At 42.1% G+C, this 20,700-nt stretch overlaps 1 protein-coding gene across 3 annotated transcripts in view; it reads left to right on the top strand.

The window, feature by feature from the left end:
* The window catches only part of fbxl17 (F-box and leucine-rich repeat protein 17), a 350,800-nt gene extending 334,266 nt beyond the window's left edge, over window positions 1-16,534 (top strand). For 2 of the 3 annotated variants that reach the window (XM_046346816.1, XM_046346817.1), the window contains one exon: window positions 14,073-16,534. In XM_046346816.1, coding sequence (XP_046202772.1) covers window positions 14,073-14,210 — 138 coding nt within the window. In that variant the 3' untranslated portion in view covers window positions 14,211-16,534. The remainder of the gene's footprint in view (window positions 1-14,072) is intronic. The other variant, XR_006838514.1, reaches the window with a different exon arrangement.
* The last annotated feature ends 4,166 nt before the right edge of the window (window positions 16,535-20,700 follow it).

Raw genomic sequence — 20,700 nt, 5'->3', positions numbered from 1 at the left:
GGGAATGGCGCGTTCTGCCTGCTTCCACTCATTACCCCGCTGCCCTTAGGGCCAAACCTCCACGGCCTGACAGGGAGAGAAAGAATGCTATTGATCCAAACTCGCCCAAAATAACCAAATCATTTCATTTTGTCATCTTTAAACTGCCTGCCTGCCAGGCTTTGAAGTCGGGAGCTGAAAGACTGGAGAAGTGTCTTCCTTTTATCTTCAGAGAAACAGATCCATTTTAGCCACAAGTAGCCCATATGTCAGAGCATGTTCCTCAGAACAGCAGGCTCTTCACATGGCCAATCCTCACTGGAATGGCATTTCTGCCCCAGTACTATTTATGTCTTAGTAATCTACTAAAACTGAACACGCTGGATTTGTCTTGAAGGACAATGCCTAAGCTAGTTAAATAGTCTCAAAAGAAAATACTTAACTTCCCAGTAGTGATGTGCGGGTCAGCTGTTTGTTCACCCGCACCCACCTGCAATTGATAACAACCCATCCGCAACCACCTGACAATGCGATGAAGTGAAAATCTGAGGACCGCTCCCGATCCTACCCACTAATAGTCAGATAGAAAATGTGCTGTTGTACAGTGATTTATTGCTTATTTTTTTGACAGGCCTTTTTAGATAGGTTTATGTTCCTGCTGATAATTTTCTAAATGTTGAAGTCGATTTGTTAGTCAAATGTTCTCTAATTAGATACAGTGCCTTCAGAAAGTTGTCATACCCCTTGACTTGTTCCACATTTTGTTGGGTTACAGCCTGAATTTAAGATGAATTATATAGATTTAAATATCTAATTTACGTAAGTATTCACACGCCTGAGTCAGTACATGTTAGATCACATTTGCCAGCTATTACAACCGTGAGTCTTCCTGGGTCTATAATAGTCAAGTCTTGCCATAGACTTTCAAGCTGGTTTAAGTCAAAACTGTAAATAGGCCACTTGGGAACATTCTATGTTGTCTTAGTAAGCAATTTGTGTATATTTGGCCTTGTGTTGTAAGGTATTGTGCTAATGAAAGGTGCATTTGTCTCCCAGTGTCTTTTGGAAAGCAGACTGAACCAGGTTTTCCTCTAGGACTTTTCCTGTACTTAGCTATATTCTGTTTAGTTTTATCCTAAAAACAAAACTCCCTAGTCCTTGCAGATTACAAGCATACCCATAACATGATGCAGCCACCGCCATGCCTGCAAAAATATGTGTTGTGTTGGATTTGCCCCAAGGACATAAAGTGAATTTCTTTGCCACATTTTTGTACATTTTACATTAGTGCCTTATTGCAAACAGGATGCATGTTTTGGTATAGTTGTATTCTGTACAGGTTTTCTTCTTTTCACTCTGTCATGTATGTTAGTATTGTGAGGTAGCTACAATCTTGTTGATCCACCCTCATCACAGCCTATTACACTCTGTAACTGTTTTAAAAACACCATTAGCCTCATAGTGAAATCCCTGAGAAGTTTTATTTCTCTCCGGCAACAGAGTTAGGAAGGACGCCTTTATCTTTGTAGTGACTGGGTGTATTGATGCACCATACAAAGTAATTAATAACTTCACCATGCTCAAAGGGATATTCAATGTCTGCTATTGTTATTTTGACCAATCTACCAATAACTACCTTTCTTTTGTGAGGCATTGGAAATCCTCCCTGGTCTTTGTGGTTGAATCAGTGTTTGAAATTAATTGCCCGGCTGAGGGACTTTGCAGATAATAGTGTGGGGTACAGAGATAAGGTAGTCATTCAAAAGATCGTGTTAAACACTATTATTGCACATTGAGTCCATGCATCTTATTATGTGACTTGTTAAGCAAATATTTAGGCTTGCCATAGCAAAGGGATTGAATACTTATTGACTCAAGTCATTTCAGCTTTAAAGTTTTTATTAATTAGCAAACATTTCTACAAACATAATTCCACTTTGACATTATGGGGTATTGTGTGTAGGCCGGTGACACAATCTCAATTTAATACATTTTTAAATGTGGAAAAGGTCAACTGGTGTGAAATGTACTTATCTTGTGTTTTTAAAGACGTTTAGGGACCGGAGAGAAATTGCAATAACAAAAAAAAAAAAACTGGGAAAATAATTTTTGTACATTTATCAAAATTACCAGTTTTGGGGAAATTAAAATCTGTTAAAATGACCCAAAATGTATTTCATTAAGATTTCAGTTCAGCTTGGATGCATGTTTTATGTGATTGAAATACTATCAGATTGTATGATGCTCATCAAGATATCACCTTTGCAGATGGTCCCTACCTGTACATTCATTCTCTCAAGATGCTGAAAGAAAGAAATTATATTTCTCCACTCCTGTTCCTGAATCAAAATGTACATTTGGTGTATAGTTTTACTCTAAGAAATGCTTCATTCTACAGGAGTTAATATTATATTAGGCTATGTGAGAGGTTATAGACCTATATTCATTTAGCTTACTGTTCCATTTAACCCATATGAACAATACAGTTCCCTTGACGTGCCATTTTGAAGTCCCCATCTTGTGACTGTCAAATTTGTATAGCGCTTCTCTATTTAATTCAACTCTGACATTGTCCATTTTGCCTCATTGGATCTACGTGACCTTTTCTGTCCAAGTTCCCAAAAGCATTTGGCGTGTTTTTGATACTACATTTTCTTTATTGAACCGTTTATTTAACTAGGCAAGTCAGTTAAGAACAAATTCTTATTTACAATGGCGGCCAAACCGGGACGACGCTGGGCCAATTGTGTTCCGCCCTGTGGGACTCCCAATCACGGCCGGATGTGATACAGCCCAGATTCGAACCAGGTACTATAGTGACGCACTCTTGCACTGAGGTGCAGTGCCTTCGACCGCCGTGCCACTCGGGAGCCCTAAAGCTGATAGAATTGGAAAGGAAAACCTAAATGTAGCCTATAGATATGAATCGCAAATGTTTTATGCATTGTTATTTCTTTATTCAACCCGCCTGCCACCCACCCGCCCTTCGTCCGCACTATGTCATGACCCTAAACCCGCCCGCCCGCCCCGCAGATATAACCGCGGGGACTGCGGGTTATGAGTCATCGCTTCGCATAACTACTTCCCAGCCCCTTGTCTATTTTGCAGTTGAGTAACACACACTGTTTCATGGACTTTTTTTGTTGTTATTGCGAACGCTGCAGTGTCTTTCTCCTTTAGCAATAACATTCACGACTGCTTTGACTAGCCAGCGAATCAAACAGGCGCCCGGGATTTTCACAGCCAACCAACACACCCAAGACTGTTGATGTACCATCTAAGGGATTCCATCCATGTGTTCCTAATAGGAATGTTTTTATTAGAATATTTGTTTACACAGCTTTACTGTACCTCTCCTCTCCTTAGTTAAGAGGGGGAAAACAAATATCTCTGGTGCTGAAACAGAACGACGGCAAACTCACTGAATCAGCGTGAACCAGGACCGGGGAAATAATGACATTGCTCTCAAGTAACACTGGTCGCAAGCATAATGAGTTATGTTAATGGCCAAGAGAGGGAGAGGGGGACAGAGCGATGCATGGTGTTCTCCCATTGAGGGACCACATGGACCTTGTTAAAACCACAGGCATCATAATCAATATGGATGCTCGGCTGATGCATACCTCTGTTATGACTAGAGACAGATATTCAGAGCAATTTGCAGACACAAACACTACAGTAATTGTTGAGGGACTAAACTCTGGGCTCGGAGAAAAGGATGAGTTATGTGTAAAGTTTCAAGAAGTTTTTCAGAAAAGAGATTTTGAGGTCCAACAAGCCTATTGGCCAGTTCTTGTTATTACATACAGTTTCAAGTTCAGATGGAAGGAAGTAAGAATCATGACATGGCCTGTGTTTGTGAACTGAAATGAAAGGACTTTACTAGAATGACCACTTCCTACTTGACCTTTTCCTATAATATACACTACTATATTAATGTCCTTAAAATGGTATGTTTATTTTTGTAAGGTCTAAAATATCAGAGCTAAGTCGGTAAGATATCATTACATTGACTTGTCATTCCTTCCGTCTCTCCCCCTGCCTTGGTTCTCCATTTTCCTCTTTGGTTAGGCTTGAAGGTCAAAGTTCACCAAGTGATGGAGTCATTTGCCGTGTGTGGTCAGTGGTGTAATCTTAAATCTCATGCCGCCGTGTGAAGGGGTATTGATCGGCGGTCTTAACTGAACCCCCCCCCCCTCCTCATCATCTCTTCATCTCACTTTTAAAGGGCAGGAGCGAGAGAAAGTGGCGGGGAAAGCAAGAGTGAGATAGAGGGTAGAAGAGTGAAAGACGGAGACAGTCCACTAACGATGTGAAAGGAATCTCAGCTGTGCCCTTCAATGAGAAAGTATGGAGGCAGACACACACACTGGTGTATACTCTTTTAGCTCTCTGTCTCTCACTCTTTCACTCTCTTTCACTTTCTCTCTCTCTTTCACTCTCTCTCTCTTTCACTCTCTCTCTCTGTCTCTCACTCTCTCTCTGTCTCTCTCTCTAGCTCTCTCACTTTCATTCTCGCTCTCTCTTTTACTCTCTCTCTCTTTCACTCTCTCTCTCTGTCTCTCACTCTCTCTCTGTCTCTCTCTCTAGCTCTCTCACTTTCATTCTCGCTCTCTCTTTCACTCTCTCTCTCTTTCACTCTCTCTCTCTGTCTCTCACTCTCTCTCTGTCTCTCTCTCTAGCTCTCTCACTTTCATTCTCGCTCTCTCTTTTACTCTCTCTCTCTCTCTCTCTCTCCCTCTCTCTCTCTGTCTATCTGTCTGTCTCTCTCTCTCTCTCTGTGTCTCTCTCTCTCTGTGTCTCTCTCTCTCTCTGTTTCTCTGTCTCTGTCTCTCTCTCTCTGTTTCTCACTCTCTCTGTCTCTGTCTCTCTAGCTCTCTCACTTTCATTCTCGCTCTCTCTTTCTCTCTCTCTCTCTCGCTCTCTCTCTCTCTCTCTCTCTCTCTCTCTCTCTCTCTCTCTCTCTCTCTCTCTCTCTCTCTCTCTCTCTCTCTCTCTCTCTCTCTCTCTCTTTCTATTCTAGTCAAGACCAAGCAAGGTTGTGTAAGTTTTGGATTCTGCTCAGTTTATTTGATTCCGTTTGATAAAATCCTCCTCATCCCCCTTTTTTTCTCCTCTTCTCCTCCTGTACTCCTCTCCTCCTCCCATCCTGCAGCATTTACCCTCCAGTCAGAGGAGGTTAACAGAACCACATGAGATGTGTACCGAGAGGTGTCGTGCTTTACTTAACCAAGACTGTTTCCTAATTTCCCAGATCTCAGAATACGTTGTCCCTTTAAAGGGACAGGGTCAGGGTGTCCTTGTGTTGATTCCAGGGGCAGTTAAAGGGGCCGTTTTCTGGGCTATTGTAACCCCAACACAATAGCCCTGTTGTCACTTTCCTTATGGAATTCCTCATGTCTCGGACTCCAGTAAGCTGCTCTGGAATCTGTTCCTGCTTGCTTCCGGAGATTTGTGTGGTACTGTACTATATCTACTATATCTCTTCCCGTCTCAGGAAAAAAGCAAGATCAGCCTGTTGAGATCAAGTGAAGCCTACATCAGTCAACAGGTCTTTTAGGATTGCCTTATTCTGACCCATACTAGTCTATGTGGAAAACCAGTGTACACTGGCTCTACAGGGCTGGATCAGGAAGGAGTTTCAAGAGCTCGTGACATGTTTAGAATACCAATGTGCCTACTGTCCCTTTTGATGAAAGGCCTTATTCTTTTCTTTTTTTCTCTCCAATGCACATCTTCATGTTTCTCCTGGTTAGATAGATGTTTCATTAGATACATCTGTTATTTCGGGCCAAAAGCACAGTACATCTTTGAACATCTTCCAATGTGAACAGTCTATGATGATTGAAGGCTGATTTGATGGCCGGTCACAACCAGTGCATGTAGACTGTCACCGTTGTCTTGTTGTTGCCAGATCTTATAATCTTCACTGAACAAAAAAATATATAAACGCAACATGTAAAGTGTCGGTCCCATGTTTCATGGGCTGAAAGAAAAGATCCCAGAAATTGTTCTGTACGCACACAAAAACATTGCAGGTTATCGATGGCCATTTGAATGCAGGGGGAAATCGTGACGAGATCCTGAGGCCCATGTTTGGTTTTCTGTTGTTAGTATCCGTGACCAGCAGATGCATATCTGTATTCCCAGTCACGTGAAATCCATAGATTAAGGCCTAATTCATTTATCTCAATTGACTGATTCCCTGATATGGTCTGTAACTCAGTAAAATCTTTGATATTGTTGCGTGTTGCGTTTACATTGTTCAGTATTAATCCCTTCGGCTCCAGTAATAGCATGGGGACAGTACATACAATCCCGATTAGTCTTATTACGCCCGAGTACAACATATGACAAATGAAATAGCCGTTACTTAATGACAGGACCAGAACTTATTTTACACAAGTAGTTTGATGTGATATTACTTATGATTAGGGGAAATTCCCCTGCATGTTTTACAGCGCTTTTCCAGGGTGCTCATTGAGGTTGAAGGGAGCGTTTCCTGTATTGTAAACACTAAAGCTATTATTCTATTATAATGTTCTGTTTTAGGTGAGTTGACCATTTATTTACCAATTCACTATCTTCTCTAGGAGTGTGTGTGCGTGTGGTGTTTGACTCCTAAATATATCAAACTAAAAGAGGATTTGTGTTCAGTGATGTTAAAGCCATCTATTTCTCTGGGACCGTCTCTGCCCTCTGGGGTCAGGAAATTCCTCCTTCCCTGTGTAGATAAAAAAAAAAATCCAGGCATGCTGGGAGAAATTGGGGTTGCCCTGAACACATTCCCCATGTTCTGTTTGTCACACATGATGGAGTGGAGGGTTTACTAACATAGCTGATCCAACCCCGTGCTGACCCACAGAGCTTTACCTCTGTCTCTGGCACTGAGGCTGCCGCTCGCTCTGATGCTGTATAGGTGTTTGCGTGCGTGCGTGCGTGCGTGCGTGCGTGCGTGCGTGCGTGCGTGCGTGCGTGCGTGCGTGCGTGTGTGTGTGTGTGTGTGTGTGTGTGTGTGTGTGTGTGTGTGTGTGTGTGTGTGTGTGTGAGAGATTCAATGAGTCATTGCTCAGGGATGTAATCTGGTAACGAGAACCAGACCGGGACTGGTTTCTCTTTAGGTACCAGATGCTAAAGAATTGCAGTCCCTTCAGAAAGTATTCATACCCTTTGACTTATTCCACTTTTGTGGTGTTAGTCTGTATTTTAAAAATAATGTCTCACTCATCTACACACAATACCCAATCATGACAAAGTAGAGACATGTTTTTAGAAATTTTAGGAAATGTGTTGAAAATGAAATACAGAAATATCTCATTTACGTAAAGAATTCACACCCGAGTCGATACACAAATTCAAGCTCTGTCAAGTTGGTTGTTCATCATTGCTCGACAACCATTTTAACGTCTTGCCATAGATTTTCTTGTTAAGCAAATGTTTACTCCTGAACTTATTTAGGCTTGTCATAACAAAGGGGTTGAATGCTTATTGACTCAAGGGATTCCAGCTTTCCATTTCTTATTCATTTGTAAATATTTCTTCAAACATAATTCCACTTTTACATGATGGGGTATTGTGTGTAAGGCAGTGACGCATCTCAATTGAATCCATTTTAATCTCAGGCTGTAACACAACAAAATGTGGAAAAAGTCGAGGGGCGTGAATACTTTCTGAAGGCTCTGTACGAAGACCATCTGCTGGCGACATACCCCACTCTTTTTCATAGCATGTTATGGCCCCTTTATGTGCCCTTCACAACCATGTCTGTTCTGTTCACACTCGTTGCCTTCCGTCCTGTTCTCCTCTTCTTTTTACTCCCTCCCCTCTCCTCAGAGCTCTTATCAGAGCCAGAGAAGTATCTGCTGTCCGTCCAGTCACTCGTTTAGGAACTTTACAACTGCAGATTTTCCTGCGGGCACTTTTAGGGCCACTATAAATCCAGCCTGTTTAAACCCAGCCTGTTTATTAAACTTGCTTTTACTGAGATATTTGAGGCACAGCATTCCTCAGCTGCTTAAACTGCCCTTTGAAACATTGAAACATTGTCCCCCAAATGTATTTAGTAGGTGAGTGATGCACTCTGTGGATGGGAGTGGAAAGAGGCTTTGGCGTTGGCTGTGTTTGTCTCTTTTGATGTGTACGGAGAGAGCATAATGAACAGTACAAATGGAAGTATGTTTTGAGTTGTAGTCCATCTCTGATTGAGTGCACATTTGGTTAAATGAAACTCTATTTCACCTTCATCTAAATGCTCTTCCTCCTTCTGGATATCTGACCTCTTTTACTGCACTGAGGTGAGTTTGTATTTTTAAAACTTGTACCTGGGAACATGAGTTCCATGTTCTCTCTGTTTAAAGGGAGTCCCAGAGAACATATGCCAGGTATTAATGTACTCCTTTCCTTATCCACCACAGTTGTTTCTCGTATTGTCCCGTAAGACTCAGGATCACTCCAACCAGTCTGCTCTTCGTCCTTGTCCCCTGATATGCATCTTTTGCTTGTGTATCTGATTATCGATTTACGAGCCCCTTTTTCCCGTGGACGCCACGGTGCCACCGTGCGCACACACGCCAGCGTTTGTCATCTTTACGAGGTGTTTTAGTGACGTGGTTACTCACGAAAGGCCCCGGTGCAGGCGGTAAAATGTATATTTTACATGGTGATGGAATACATTTGCATGTGAGAGTGGCTCTTAAAACCCCTGGCAGTAAAAGGGGGAGCAGCAAGGCAGCACTCTCTGAAAGGTCACCTTTACCACCGGCCAGTCACTGCTCGCCGGAACGATGGCTGAGGTGCAACGCCAAGGAACAGTTGTCGATACACAGGCACTATTGAGCTCTAAATCACAGATAGGTGGGACATGGTGTCTGAGGAACACTCGTTCAGGAAAAGAGATGAGACTTCATTTCACAGATCCTAGTCTTTACTTGAAATGGAAGTGATTTACCCGATGTTTTCACTCAAAGTTTTCACTTGTTACTGATTAAGAGTTGCATCTGTTTTGTCCAAATGAATGAGGGGGGTTTTAATGGGGTATTGGAAAGGATTGTCTTTGTCCTGCCTCTGTGTGTCTGTGTGTGTCTCGTTCTCTCTCTCTCTCTCTCTCTCTCTCTCTCTCTCTCTCTCTCTCTCTCTCTCTCTCTCTCTCTCTCTCTCTCTCTCTCTCTCTCTCTCTCTCTCTCTCTCTGTCTCTCTCTCTGTCTCTCTGTCTCTCTCTCGTTCTCTGCTCTCTCTGACAACAGCACTTTGTCATGTCAGACAACATTAGGATCCCCTCAGATCCACAGAACTGCATCTTTGAAGTTAAACTGGGGGAAAATATCCTAAGTATAGTATTGCCCTGGCTCCAGATATGTGTGGCTGCCGTCTCAGATCTGTGTGTAAGATGAAAAGCACCAGCCTGTTGCAATATGCTCTATCATACTATGGCTCTACAGTTTCATATGGATCTCTTTCAGAATAGTACATCAGGGTTTGGTGAAAACACCCCCAGACACAAAGCGCTGAGTAGTGACCTTCATGTCTCTACATAGACTCTGGCTCACAATACAGTGTGTGTGTGTGTGTGTGTGTGTGTGTGTGTGTGTGTGTGTGTGTGTGTGTGTGTGTGTGTGTGTGTGTGTGTGTGTGTGTGTGTGTGTGTGTGTGTGTGTGTGTGTGTGTGTGTGTGTGTGTGTGTGTGTGTGTGTGTGTGTGTGTGTGTGTGTGTGTGTGTGTGTGATGGTTGTAAATACCAAGCAGGTGTGGTGATGTCATCATGTCTTGGAAAGGGCACGGCTTTGTTTTATAAGGGACAGTGAAGAGCTCAGGATGGTACAGGGGATTGGATTGATTTATTTTGAAAAAAGACAGGCATAAATCCTCTAAGATTGTAATGATGCTGTAATTGATATTTCATGCATCACTTTGCTTTATCCCTCTCCCTTAGTGTTTGAACTTGTAATTGTATTGGGTTTTTAGTGCATCAGATCAGGTATATTCATTATTTAATAACAATGTTTTACCTTTATACATTATTTGCTATATAAATGTAATGTCCACATCATCTGTGGCAGGATCTCAAAACCAACCATGGAAATAAGCCTTTATATGGCATTTGTAAAAGATTCAAAAAGTTTTAGACTCAAACTTCTCACAAACAGAATAAATCTAAATAAATATCCTGAGTTAACTTATTTCCTTTCAATTTTTTCCAATGTGTATTAATTGGTTCTGCCTAACAGGGAAAAACAGTCAAAAAGACAGAACAGGCGTAAAAGAACAAGACCAAAACAAACCAATCATCTGAGCAGAACAACACAGGTCATTGAAATACTTTCACACACACACATCAAACAGTGGTAGTGTTACGGCTTAAATAGTTGTATTGTTGCAGCAACTAGCAATTAGCGGATGATTCAGCGCTTTGATTGGGAGCCATTTTGTGTCAAGCCTGTTTACGCTGCACACAGCGCTGCACTAAATTAGCATTAATGAAGGTAATGGCCTCCCATCACATTGACAGGCCCATTTTTTAGATCCCTCGTAATTGTAATTAAGGCCTGATTAACGAGTTTGTTGGGGGAATCGTTCTATTCTCCTCAGTACAATATAGCGCACATAATATGTTATCAAAGCAATCAAAGGCTTGTCATCTAGTTCTCTAATGAGCCTCTACAACAGGCGTTCCCAACCTAGGGGTCACCTGGGGAGGGCATGGGACCTTACTTTATTTAAGGGGTCATTTAAAAAATAAAAAAAATAAACGAATTCATGATTGTATATGCCCATCTATAACGACGTATAAATCCACAATGCTTTAGGCTAGAAACAAAGGGGTAGTAGAGTGCCCAACAAAGACTTATCTCTGATACATGGATATCTTTGGCTCGTCTCCATGTCATTCAAAGGCTGAGCTTACGACCTTCTAAATTTGAGGAGTCAAGGAAATTGGACTTGAGAAGTAATCTTATACAATGGGTTCTGTTTTCGGCTGCTGTTCAGCCAGCGTAGATGTTTGCAATTTCGACCTGGTAAAGCCGGTGTTGTGCCGAAAAGCTCCCCCCCTGCCAGGATCCGCGCACGCACTCAATTCTTCTTTGCTGCAACTTGCTTGCTAGTTGAGATTTCTGATCACTTTAGGCTGAGTTTCATTTTATTTTTTTATGTCAGTTTGAGGGAGGGAGGCACTAGTAATGTCTGCAGTTTTCAGTTTGGCTATTTGTGTATTAGTCTAAAAATACATCTCTTTCCCAAAATTCACCATCTCTCCCATGTCTTATTCGACTAGTAGTTGTTCTGAAATGTGTATTGCTTGCCTACATTTTACTCCCTCTATGTTTAATATAGCACATGCATGAATTATTCATGTGGGTTGCCTATCCTGACGTGAAGTTGTTCTATAGAAAGCATTTGGCTTGTATCTATCCCCATTTCCAAAGACAGCCTCTTGCTCCTCCTAACAGAGGCTATTGAGATATTTCTGTCCTATAGCATCGTATCAACGGTAGGCCTAGGCTATATCTTTCTCATTGAGAACGTGCTTCACACGTACAATACAATTTACAGGAGCCTAGTATTTTCTATTTGAGGAGAAGTGTGCTGCATGAAGCCCTTTACTCGTTGACATGAATTACAACAATGTTGACTGTCAACACTCCAAACATATTGAGGAAACACTGGATGTTTTTTTTTGCTGTCACTCGTTATTGTAGCCTATGCTATTTAATAAACTGTAAAAAAAAATAATAATAAATCAAAAGGCATTCGCACATCTGAGCAATCTTATTTGCCTTCTGATGAGGGCCGTGAGCTTATTAAATCTCGGTGATACTATCAAGAGCAGTGTGTGGTTTCCTTTTTCCTTCATCTTATTTAATAAACTGTACAATCAACCCACAATGGACTAGGATGAGAGTATTATTTTCCCCCAACCGAATTGGGAGTTGACTACAACGCAAAGACCGTCAATAACTTACAGAATGTGTATTAAGCCATGGAACGCCTTGGTTGGCCAGTGTGTGGCCAAGCCCTCTACATACAACTTTATTCACCAGAACACAGCCCTTTTAATAAACAGCTGTGACAATAGCAAAACTATTTCTGACGCAACCCTGGACCTATAGAGCTTACCACCGAGCACTTAGATTGTAACATTGTGTTAGGTTTGTTATAATAGAGAAGAAATGTGTGACTCTGTTGCTATCAATTGATTTATTCACCTTCTGTAAAAGATCATATTTACAGTACCAGTCAAAAGTTTGGACACACCTATTTGGGCTGCAGTTGGACTGCAAGAGTGAAGGAAAAGCAGCCAACAAGTGCTCAGCATATGTGGGAACTCCTTCAAGACTGTTTGAAAAGCATTCCAAGTGAAGCTGGTTGAGAGAATGCCTAGAGTGTGCAAAGCTATTTTCGTTTACTACATGATTCCATATGTGTTATTTCAGAGTTTTGATGTCTTCACTATATTCTACAATGTAGAAAATTGTAAAAATAAAGAAAAACGTTTGACTGCTACTGTATATTTAAATTGAGGGTTCAAATCAATTCTATTATAATAATCAAACATATTTGGTAGCGGAATAACATTTGGGGAATTCGGGTCATGGCTTTATTTTCCTTATTTATTGTTGTTGTTGTTATAATCATAATTTAATAGCCAACCTAAAAATGTGTCGTTTGTCTTGTTAAACTACGTGGAATCATCAACATTTTCCTACGCCTCTCGAATGAAACAAAATCTATGTTTTGGTGGTGTAGATAATAATAATAATAATAATATCTCAATAACTAATATTAAAAAGGGAGGGGGTGGAGTGACATTTTGCTAATGTGAAAAAGTGGGTCCTGGGGGGAAAAAGGTTGAGAACCCCTGCTCTACAACACATCAGAATCTTTACTTCTTCCTTTGCTATTCTTTTTCTAGACCAGTGGGGAGTCAAAAACCAGTCTCCAAGTTTCACACTGCTGGTTTTCTTTTTTCTCTGATAGTTAGTTGGTTGAATGTCTCGGGTTGCTTCCATCATTTTTCCAGAAATCCTGGTTGAGGGATTCCGGATTTCGGCTTATTCCCTCCTGATTCCGGGAATGTTCCAACCGGAATTTCTGGGAAACCCTGGGAATTCTGGGAAAGTCACTGGAATTTGGAAATCCAGAGATTCCACTCTCCTGGTGTCCCAGACCCTGATTAGAGGGGAAGGATGAAAACCTGCAGTGCTACGGACCAGGCAAGCACGTTTTGTGTGAGTGCATGTGTGTATTTCTTCTCATGGAAGTGTGTGTTTACACATATTTCCTTTGGACAGTGTCCTGATGCCAGAGTGAGACACCAGCAGGGTGGGTTGTGGTTAACATCCTTCACCCCTGTTGTGTCCTAAGCCCTCCTAGGCCTGCTCACTGTCAGCCAGGCTCAGCCTAGCTGTGACACCCTGCATGATGGAACCGCTGGGAAGGTGCTTGACTACTTGTTATTCCCTTGTCCTTTAGAGCATGAAGAGGACTAATTAGAAGAAGACGCTTGTCTTCCGTCTCTCCGCCCACTCTCTTTCAGTCTGTCTCTCTCTGGGAACTCTCTCTGTCTCTCTGTTTCTTTCTGTGAACTCTCTTTGCCTCTCTCCTTGTCTCTCTCTCTATCTGGGAACTCTTATTTTCTTTCTCTCTCTCCTCGTCCTCTGGTTCTCTCATGAGATCATTTAGACAGACATGCTCTACTGCTTAACCACCAGAGCCTAAAGCCTCAGGTGGACTGGGCTGTCAGGCCACAACTGCCTCCTTGGCATCGAGGCTCAACCGTAAGAGAACAGACAAATGTTGTTTGATTAACGCGAATCATGACGTCTAGTCCTCTGCCACCTCAGTAGTGGTCCTTCTGTAGCTCAGTTGGTAGAGCATGGCGCTTGTAACGCCAGGGTAGTGGGTTCGATTCCCGGGACCACCCATACGTAGAATGTATGCACACATGACTGTAAGTCGCTTTGGATAAAAGCGTCCGCTAAATGGCATATATTTATATTTATTTATTTATTTAGTCAATAATATCACCAGCCGTCTTACTACAAAAAGTAACATATTGTGCCTTTAATGCGTTTTGTATTCTGCTGTTGTGTTTACAGGTGAACGAGGAGACTGTGGAGAGGCTGGTGGTGCAGTACCCTCACATCGTGTTCAGTACGGTGATGCAGGACTGCAAGAGAACCCTGGAGAGAGCCTATCAGATGGGCTGGAGCCCCAACACATCCAACGCCTCATAGCCACCGCTGTAGCCCCCCCTCTACGCACACACACACACACACACACACACACACACACACACACACGCATGCGTATACATTGCCGCACACACTGACATAGGCGTGTGCACAGTCAAAGTGAAAACTCACCACATGGCCAATCATGTTTACTTCAAACATACTACATCTCAAACACTTAGTAATACCTTCACACTCATTTAAACAAACCGGTTGATCCACATTTTCACCTTCTGGAAAGATGTCTGTAGTTTTGGGTTGTTTTTATTTTTGTAGATGTATTTTATTTTATCTATGGACCTTTTTTGGATTCCATTGTAGTTCAGTCATAAGTCATAGACAAATCATACTGTACATCACTGTATACCTCTGTCTTAGGCTTGTGTATCAAAGAACTTTATTGCCCATAGTGCACTTCTTTTGACCAGAGCCCTATGTGGCTGTAGTCAAAACTAGTGCTACAGTGCATGGTGATAGGGTGTCGTTTGAGGGTTGACTTTTGCTGTGCTGGCAGTTTTGTGAGCCTTACATTTCCCCCTGACTCCAGTCTGGATGCAATAGCAGACTTGCGGATATGGAGTAGCGACTGAAAACAAGGAAACATTGTTCTAAACATGTTAAAAAACATTATACTCTGGTCTCGTTGACCATTAGGGCTACATGTTTTGATCACTGTGAAGTCAATGTCGTTTCATACTGGACGTGTTTCTACCTTTTCTGTTGGATGTTCATACGTGTGTCGTGTTTCTAAGGCCCCGAGGGTTCTCTGACCATGTGACCCGATCAGGAAAAACTCCCGGTCCAAGATATAGGCTCGTTTTTCCCTGGTGAGCTCAAATGGGCAGGGTAAACTCCCGACCTAATATGAGGTTCCCGATATGGATCTAAGCCCCATCTGATGGACCATAGCTATGGCTCCCTGATCAAATGCTACAGGTGAGAGATTCAATCCAGCTGCACGGGAGAACTGCAAGGAAATATTGTTCCGGGCTCACTAAAAATGTATATTTTCATTCCGAATCTTAATATGCTCTTGTTTCATCTAGTAAATGTCATGTCATTCACACAGTTGATGGACATTTGTGTGGCACAGGAGCAGTGTTGGATATCGGTTTGTGCAGTTCAGGTTTCATTGAATGCCATCCCTAATCATGGTTACTGTCACAGTACTCAGTGGGCTCAACATAGAAGTTGCAACCCTGGACCTATAGCAGATGATCCTAACCCTTATCCCAACCTTTAACCATCAGGGAGGTGAATCAATATCTGACTCTGGACCAGTGGTCAGGGGCAAAGTCAGCCTGTCCAGAACGGCTCAGCATGTTCCCAAGGAGTAGTTTCTCAGCACTGAACACGAGTAAATCAGAGAAACTCTCTACTTTCACTGATGGAAACCTACACTTTTAAAGTCATCCTCGTAAAATGCTATTTGTTTCTCAATGACTTACCTGGCTGAAGAAAGGTTTGATACTTCAACTCTTCTGACAGAAACATTGTCTTGAGGATGTCTGTAGTTGTTCTTAATGTCAACAAAAAAAAAGGTAAGAAAATATTTTACGTAGATGGGTCTGTCTTTCTCTGATATTGTTTTTTTTTTTTATCTTTCTCTCAGTTGAAGATGATGTTGTATACTGTACCATTAGTATGGTGTAATAATCAATGGTTTGGGATTGTACTCGACTGTATGAGAATTTGAGTGATTTCCACAGTATGTATACTCGATTATAGGATTATACTTAGCCCACAATATTGGTTTTGTTTGAGCATATATTTTCAGAATTAGTTGTGTGGCCATGCATTTACAGTATATCTTTGTTAGCAATAGGATCTAAGATACTGGCTCAGAACTTATAATCATGCCCTTTATGGAAATAATAGGTGAGCTCTCTCTCACTCTCTCTCTCCCTCCCTCTCTCCCTCCCTCTCTCGTTCCTCATCTGTTCCTCGTCTGTCAATGGTATGTTCATTAAGCAAATAACCAGGGTATTTTTCTATGGTGAAAACCAACTGGAATCATTTTTTTTAGATGCTGTCACTCGACTGTATACACTAGTAGTTTTCTGAACTTAGGATAGGAAGTAGCACTGTAATATTTTTTACAGAAACGTAGAGATTAGAGACAATTAAGAACACATCCCTTGTCAGGACTTGTTGACTTCAGATCGAGTCCTCGTTCCCCCACCAGTTTTTTTTGTTGTTTTGTAATCTCAACATTAACTTTCTTTTTCTCTGCTTGATGTTGGCACTCTTGATCCCTGATTTGTTAAAGCAATCAGTAAACAACTGGATTTACATACAGATGAATAAAACACTACTACTTAAAAGCGCTCTCTCTTTCACTCTCTCTCTTTTTGTCTCTTGTTTCTGTCATATTTTTTGCTCTCTGCTTGATAGAAGAAAGAACCAAGTGAAATGTGAAATGAGTCTTTCACTCATGCTACATGAAGTGTTCTCCTCAGCATCAAATCGGACTTTAAAATAAAGCATAACCCAAGTAGATTTTCAAATCCTGGAACTATTCCACTCTGTTCATATATACAGTTGCATGCCAAGACCTAGTAGCTGTACCAGATTCATTCCTCAGAGAGTGACACCTTGATACTGTGAATATTCAGCAGTTCGCTCATATCTGAATCAACCAGTCTCTGTCTCATTGCAGGGAAACTTGTGATTTCAAGGTCAGCACTTTGTTAGCATCATAGCAGCCACGCATCTGAGATGAGGCGTCAGCTTGCCTCCCAGCATGCTGGTGATGTTCTCAAAGCTCTAAAAGCTGTCATTCAATATGTCCCCCATCTTTGACGATCAAGAGGAGGATATTGTCCCTTTCAAGTGTTCTTTTCGCTGTTCAAGGTGTTTGTTTCAAGTCGGAGGATGAAATGGGGAAGCTAATGTCAAACAGGAAGGGAAAACTCTCCCTGAGATGACGGCTTCCTGTCTTAATTCAAACGGACAGCCTGAGTTCACAGCTATTTTGGTCCTGCTGTGAAATTATCTGTGATTGGCTAAAAATGCAGGGTTTAAAAAAATATATATTTTTTTATTTTATTTTAGATGAGGATGCAATATGTTTGTGGATTTATTCTTCAACCAATTACTATTATTACCTGAATCTTGGTCAAGTAGCTCAAGTCATTTTTTAATTTACATGGCTGTCTGTCACTATTGTGGTTCTTGGTGTAGAAAGCTGTTTAGAATGTGTGGCCAGTCTACAAATTACCCTGTGATTGTGAGGTTCAGTAGCTAATTTCCTAAAAGAGCCTGGTTGGCCTCGCCTCTCCCTTATATCACCTCTTCTTACACTTCCTCTTGCACAGCCCTCACTTCTTCTCCTCCTCTTATCAGACAAACCCTGTTCAGGAAACTAATTGGTTCTTGCTTGTTTCCCAGTGGCACTAAAGCCCTGCCCTCCATGCCCTCCTAGCTCTCTCTCTCTCTAGCATCCATGTCATTTAAGATAGAGAGAGAACTCCTCACACCACCTCTGTAATTGTTCATGCCATTGATATATCTTAGTGTTATTCACTGTGTGGAGGTGGTTTAGAGACTCACTTTTAATTTCAGTTTACCGATGATATTGACTTCACAGCAGAGGAGGCTGGTGAGAGGAGCTATAGGAGGACGGGCTCATTGTAAAGGCATAACAAACATATGGAAACAACGTTAGACTCCTTAGATTCATTTCAACCATTAGACCATCCTATAACTACTCCAACCAGCCTCCTCTGCTTGACAGAGGCTCTATCAGGAGCCGAAGAGTCAGACATTTACTATAGTACTTCAGGTTTTTTCACTGTTCAGGTCAAGTGCTTCTCTATTTCTTCCTCATAAAGAAATACAATTCTCTCAATATGTGTGGTTAGTCTTCTGTTGCATTAAACCTGGCAAGGAAATACATAAATAATTTGGCTGTTGGCTGTAGAATGACAGTGATTTTTAATGTCTCTGGTCTGCTTGCTACAAATGAGCTATTTCTCCCTTCTCCATTTCCCCTCGGAGGTAAAGTATGCGGCTTGCTGAATTTTTACTGCCGCCAATTAGCGCCCAGGCAAATGTGAGTGTGTGCCATTGATTCGCTCACTGATTGAGGTGGATTCCATTGATGTCTCGGGCGAACCTCGAACCTCTGCAATTTTCATCAAGGTGTTTGCTAGCCTCGCATGCACTCAGAGGCTGCCCTCAGGAAGAGCCACTGCTGAGTATTCAGGCGGTCAGCACTGAATAGCAATAGATAAATTAAACGTAGTAAATATTCATGCCCTTCGTTACATTTTTTATGAGGAGCTGATAAGAATCGGCAGTGACCATATGGCACATTTGTCATGTCAGTTGTCAAGGGAACTGATATTATCTAGCTGACAAACCAAGAAAGGGGTGTCTTTCTAGGCAAATTTTCACTGTTTTACATTGAACTCTGGCTTCCTGATGAAACTGGTCTAAACCAGTTTAACTATTTTGGGTAACCTCTCCCGGGTGGCTTTGCTTTGGCTATTGAGCTGTGTTCTCTCGCCATGTCCAGGTTTACTCTACTGTCACTCAGCTCTCTTTTTCCTTCTCTCTCTACCTCACTCCTTTCATCCTACTTCGTCTTTCTCCCTCCATGTCTCTCCCACCTCCCTATTCTCACTTTCTTTCTCACTACGTTCTCCTCTACCACATCCCTGCTTCTATTTCTCTCTCCCTTTCGGTCTTCCTACTACTCTTTCTGTCTCCCTCCCCTTCCTCTCAGTCAGTCTGCGGAGGGTCCACTCATCTAAAAGTCCTGGTTACATCCTACACTGAATCAACTTTACTCTGGCAACCCCTCAGCATTCCCCCCCAGCTCACCCCTAACCCTTTCGAAAACCAAACTCTTCCTTCCTACTGGAAATGATGTCAATCACTTGCCTACCCATGACCCAGCCGCTCGACGAATCTCAATATTTATCAACCTGAAAAGAAACACATTTCTTGTCCGTCATCGTATAGTGCACAGAGGTATTTTGTTTGCCTTGCTACCTGCGGTATTTCAGAGTATAGAATTGTGTTGATTCTGCAGAAGGGGAAAATCAGGCTTGTGAATAGAGAAGATGTTAATGGGTTGATTTTGTAATAGACACTGACTGACTCTGGACTCCCGTGGAGTAGTGGAGGGAAAGCCCATGAGCCTAACCATGAATCCAACACTGGCTTAGGAACCATACAGCCACTGGGAACACCGGAGAGAGGCTAGGAGTTACACTACCTCATCTGCTTGTTTTGGTCCGCTATGCTTTGTTGTTCAAAGCCGGAGTGCAACCACAAATAAAACTCCTTTCACGACACAGAACATTACTTATTTGACTTAAGTATTACTTTGCTCTTCCACTGTGTCATCCACACGGACTCCGCCAGGGTTGGGCTGGCTTTGTTAGGATTAGTCTCTCACTCTGTGCTATTACCGGATTATGACTACCTCCGACCTGTAACTATAGAAAACAATAGATTAGAATATAAAGTGTGTACTGACAAAATGTACTGCTTAATAATGGATTTCAGACTACGATTACATGAGAACGGCGCCGGAGGAGATGGCTGCCGTTTTTACCGGCTCCTAACCAACTGTGCTATATTGTGTGTTTCACATTGTTTAACTTATTTTGTACATAATGTTGCTGCCACCGTCTCTTATGACCGAAAAGAGCTTCTGGATATCAGAACAGTGATTACTCACCTCGAACTGGATGAAGATTTTTTCTTTAATGAGTCCAACGCGAAGGATATATTGTTTCTCCGAGGCCAGGCACGAATCTCCGTAATTCACGTGAAGAAAAGACGGAGGCACAGGGGGCGGAGACCTGGCTGAATTTTCAGGTGATTGAGTAACCCGCCTCTACCATCCATTCTATTGGGCAACGCGCAATCCCTGGAGAATACACTGGATGAGCTCCGTTCGAGACTATCTTACCAATGGGACATTAAAAACCGTAATATCTTATGTTTCACTGAGTCGTGGCTGAACAACAACACAAATAATATACAGTTGACTGGGTTTTCCGAAACCTGCCTCACCCAATGTGATACGGAATCGCAATTATTTTTTATTTTTAGAACACACTCAAGAACCTCCAGAAGCTAACCAGCTAACTAGCTACAAGCTATTTAGTCATTGTTAGTTTTTTAACCTGGATAACACTTGCCAGTCCAGCTCCCCTGCCCCATCCACCGCTGCCCCCTGGACACTGATCACTTGGCTACATAGCTGATGCACGCTGGACTGTCCATTAATCACGGTACTCCATTCTGCTTGTTTGTTTTATCTGTCGGGCCCCGTTGCCTAGTCAACGCCATTTTACCTGCTGTTGTTGTGCTAGCTGATTAGCTATTGTCTCACCTACTGTTTTAGCTAGCTTTCCCAATTCAACACCTTACTGTATGCCTCGCTGTATGTCTCTCTCAAATGTCAATATGCCTTGTATACTGTTGCTCAGGTTAGTTATCATTGTTTTAGTTCACAATGGAGCCCCTAGTCCCA

This window comes from Oncorhynchus gorbuscha, linkage group LG04 (assembly GCF_021184085.1).
Source record: "Oncorhynchus gorbuscha isolate QuinsamMale2020 ecotype Even-year linkage group LG04, OgorEven_v1.0, whole genome shotgun sequence".
Taxonomy (NCBI): domain Eukaryota; kingdom Metazoa; phylum Chordata; class Actinopteri; order Salmoniformes; family Salmonidae; genus Oncorhynchus; species Oncorhynchus gorbuscha.
This window is presented reverse-complemented; position numbering and strand designations above follow the sequence as displayed.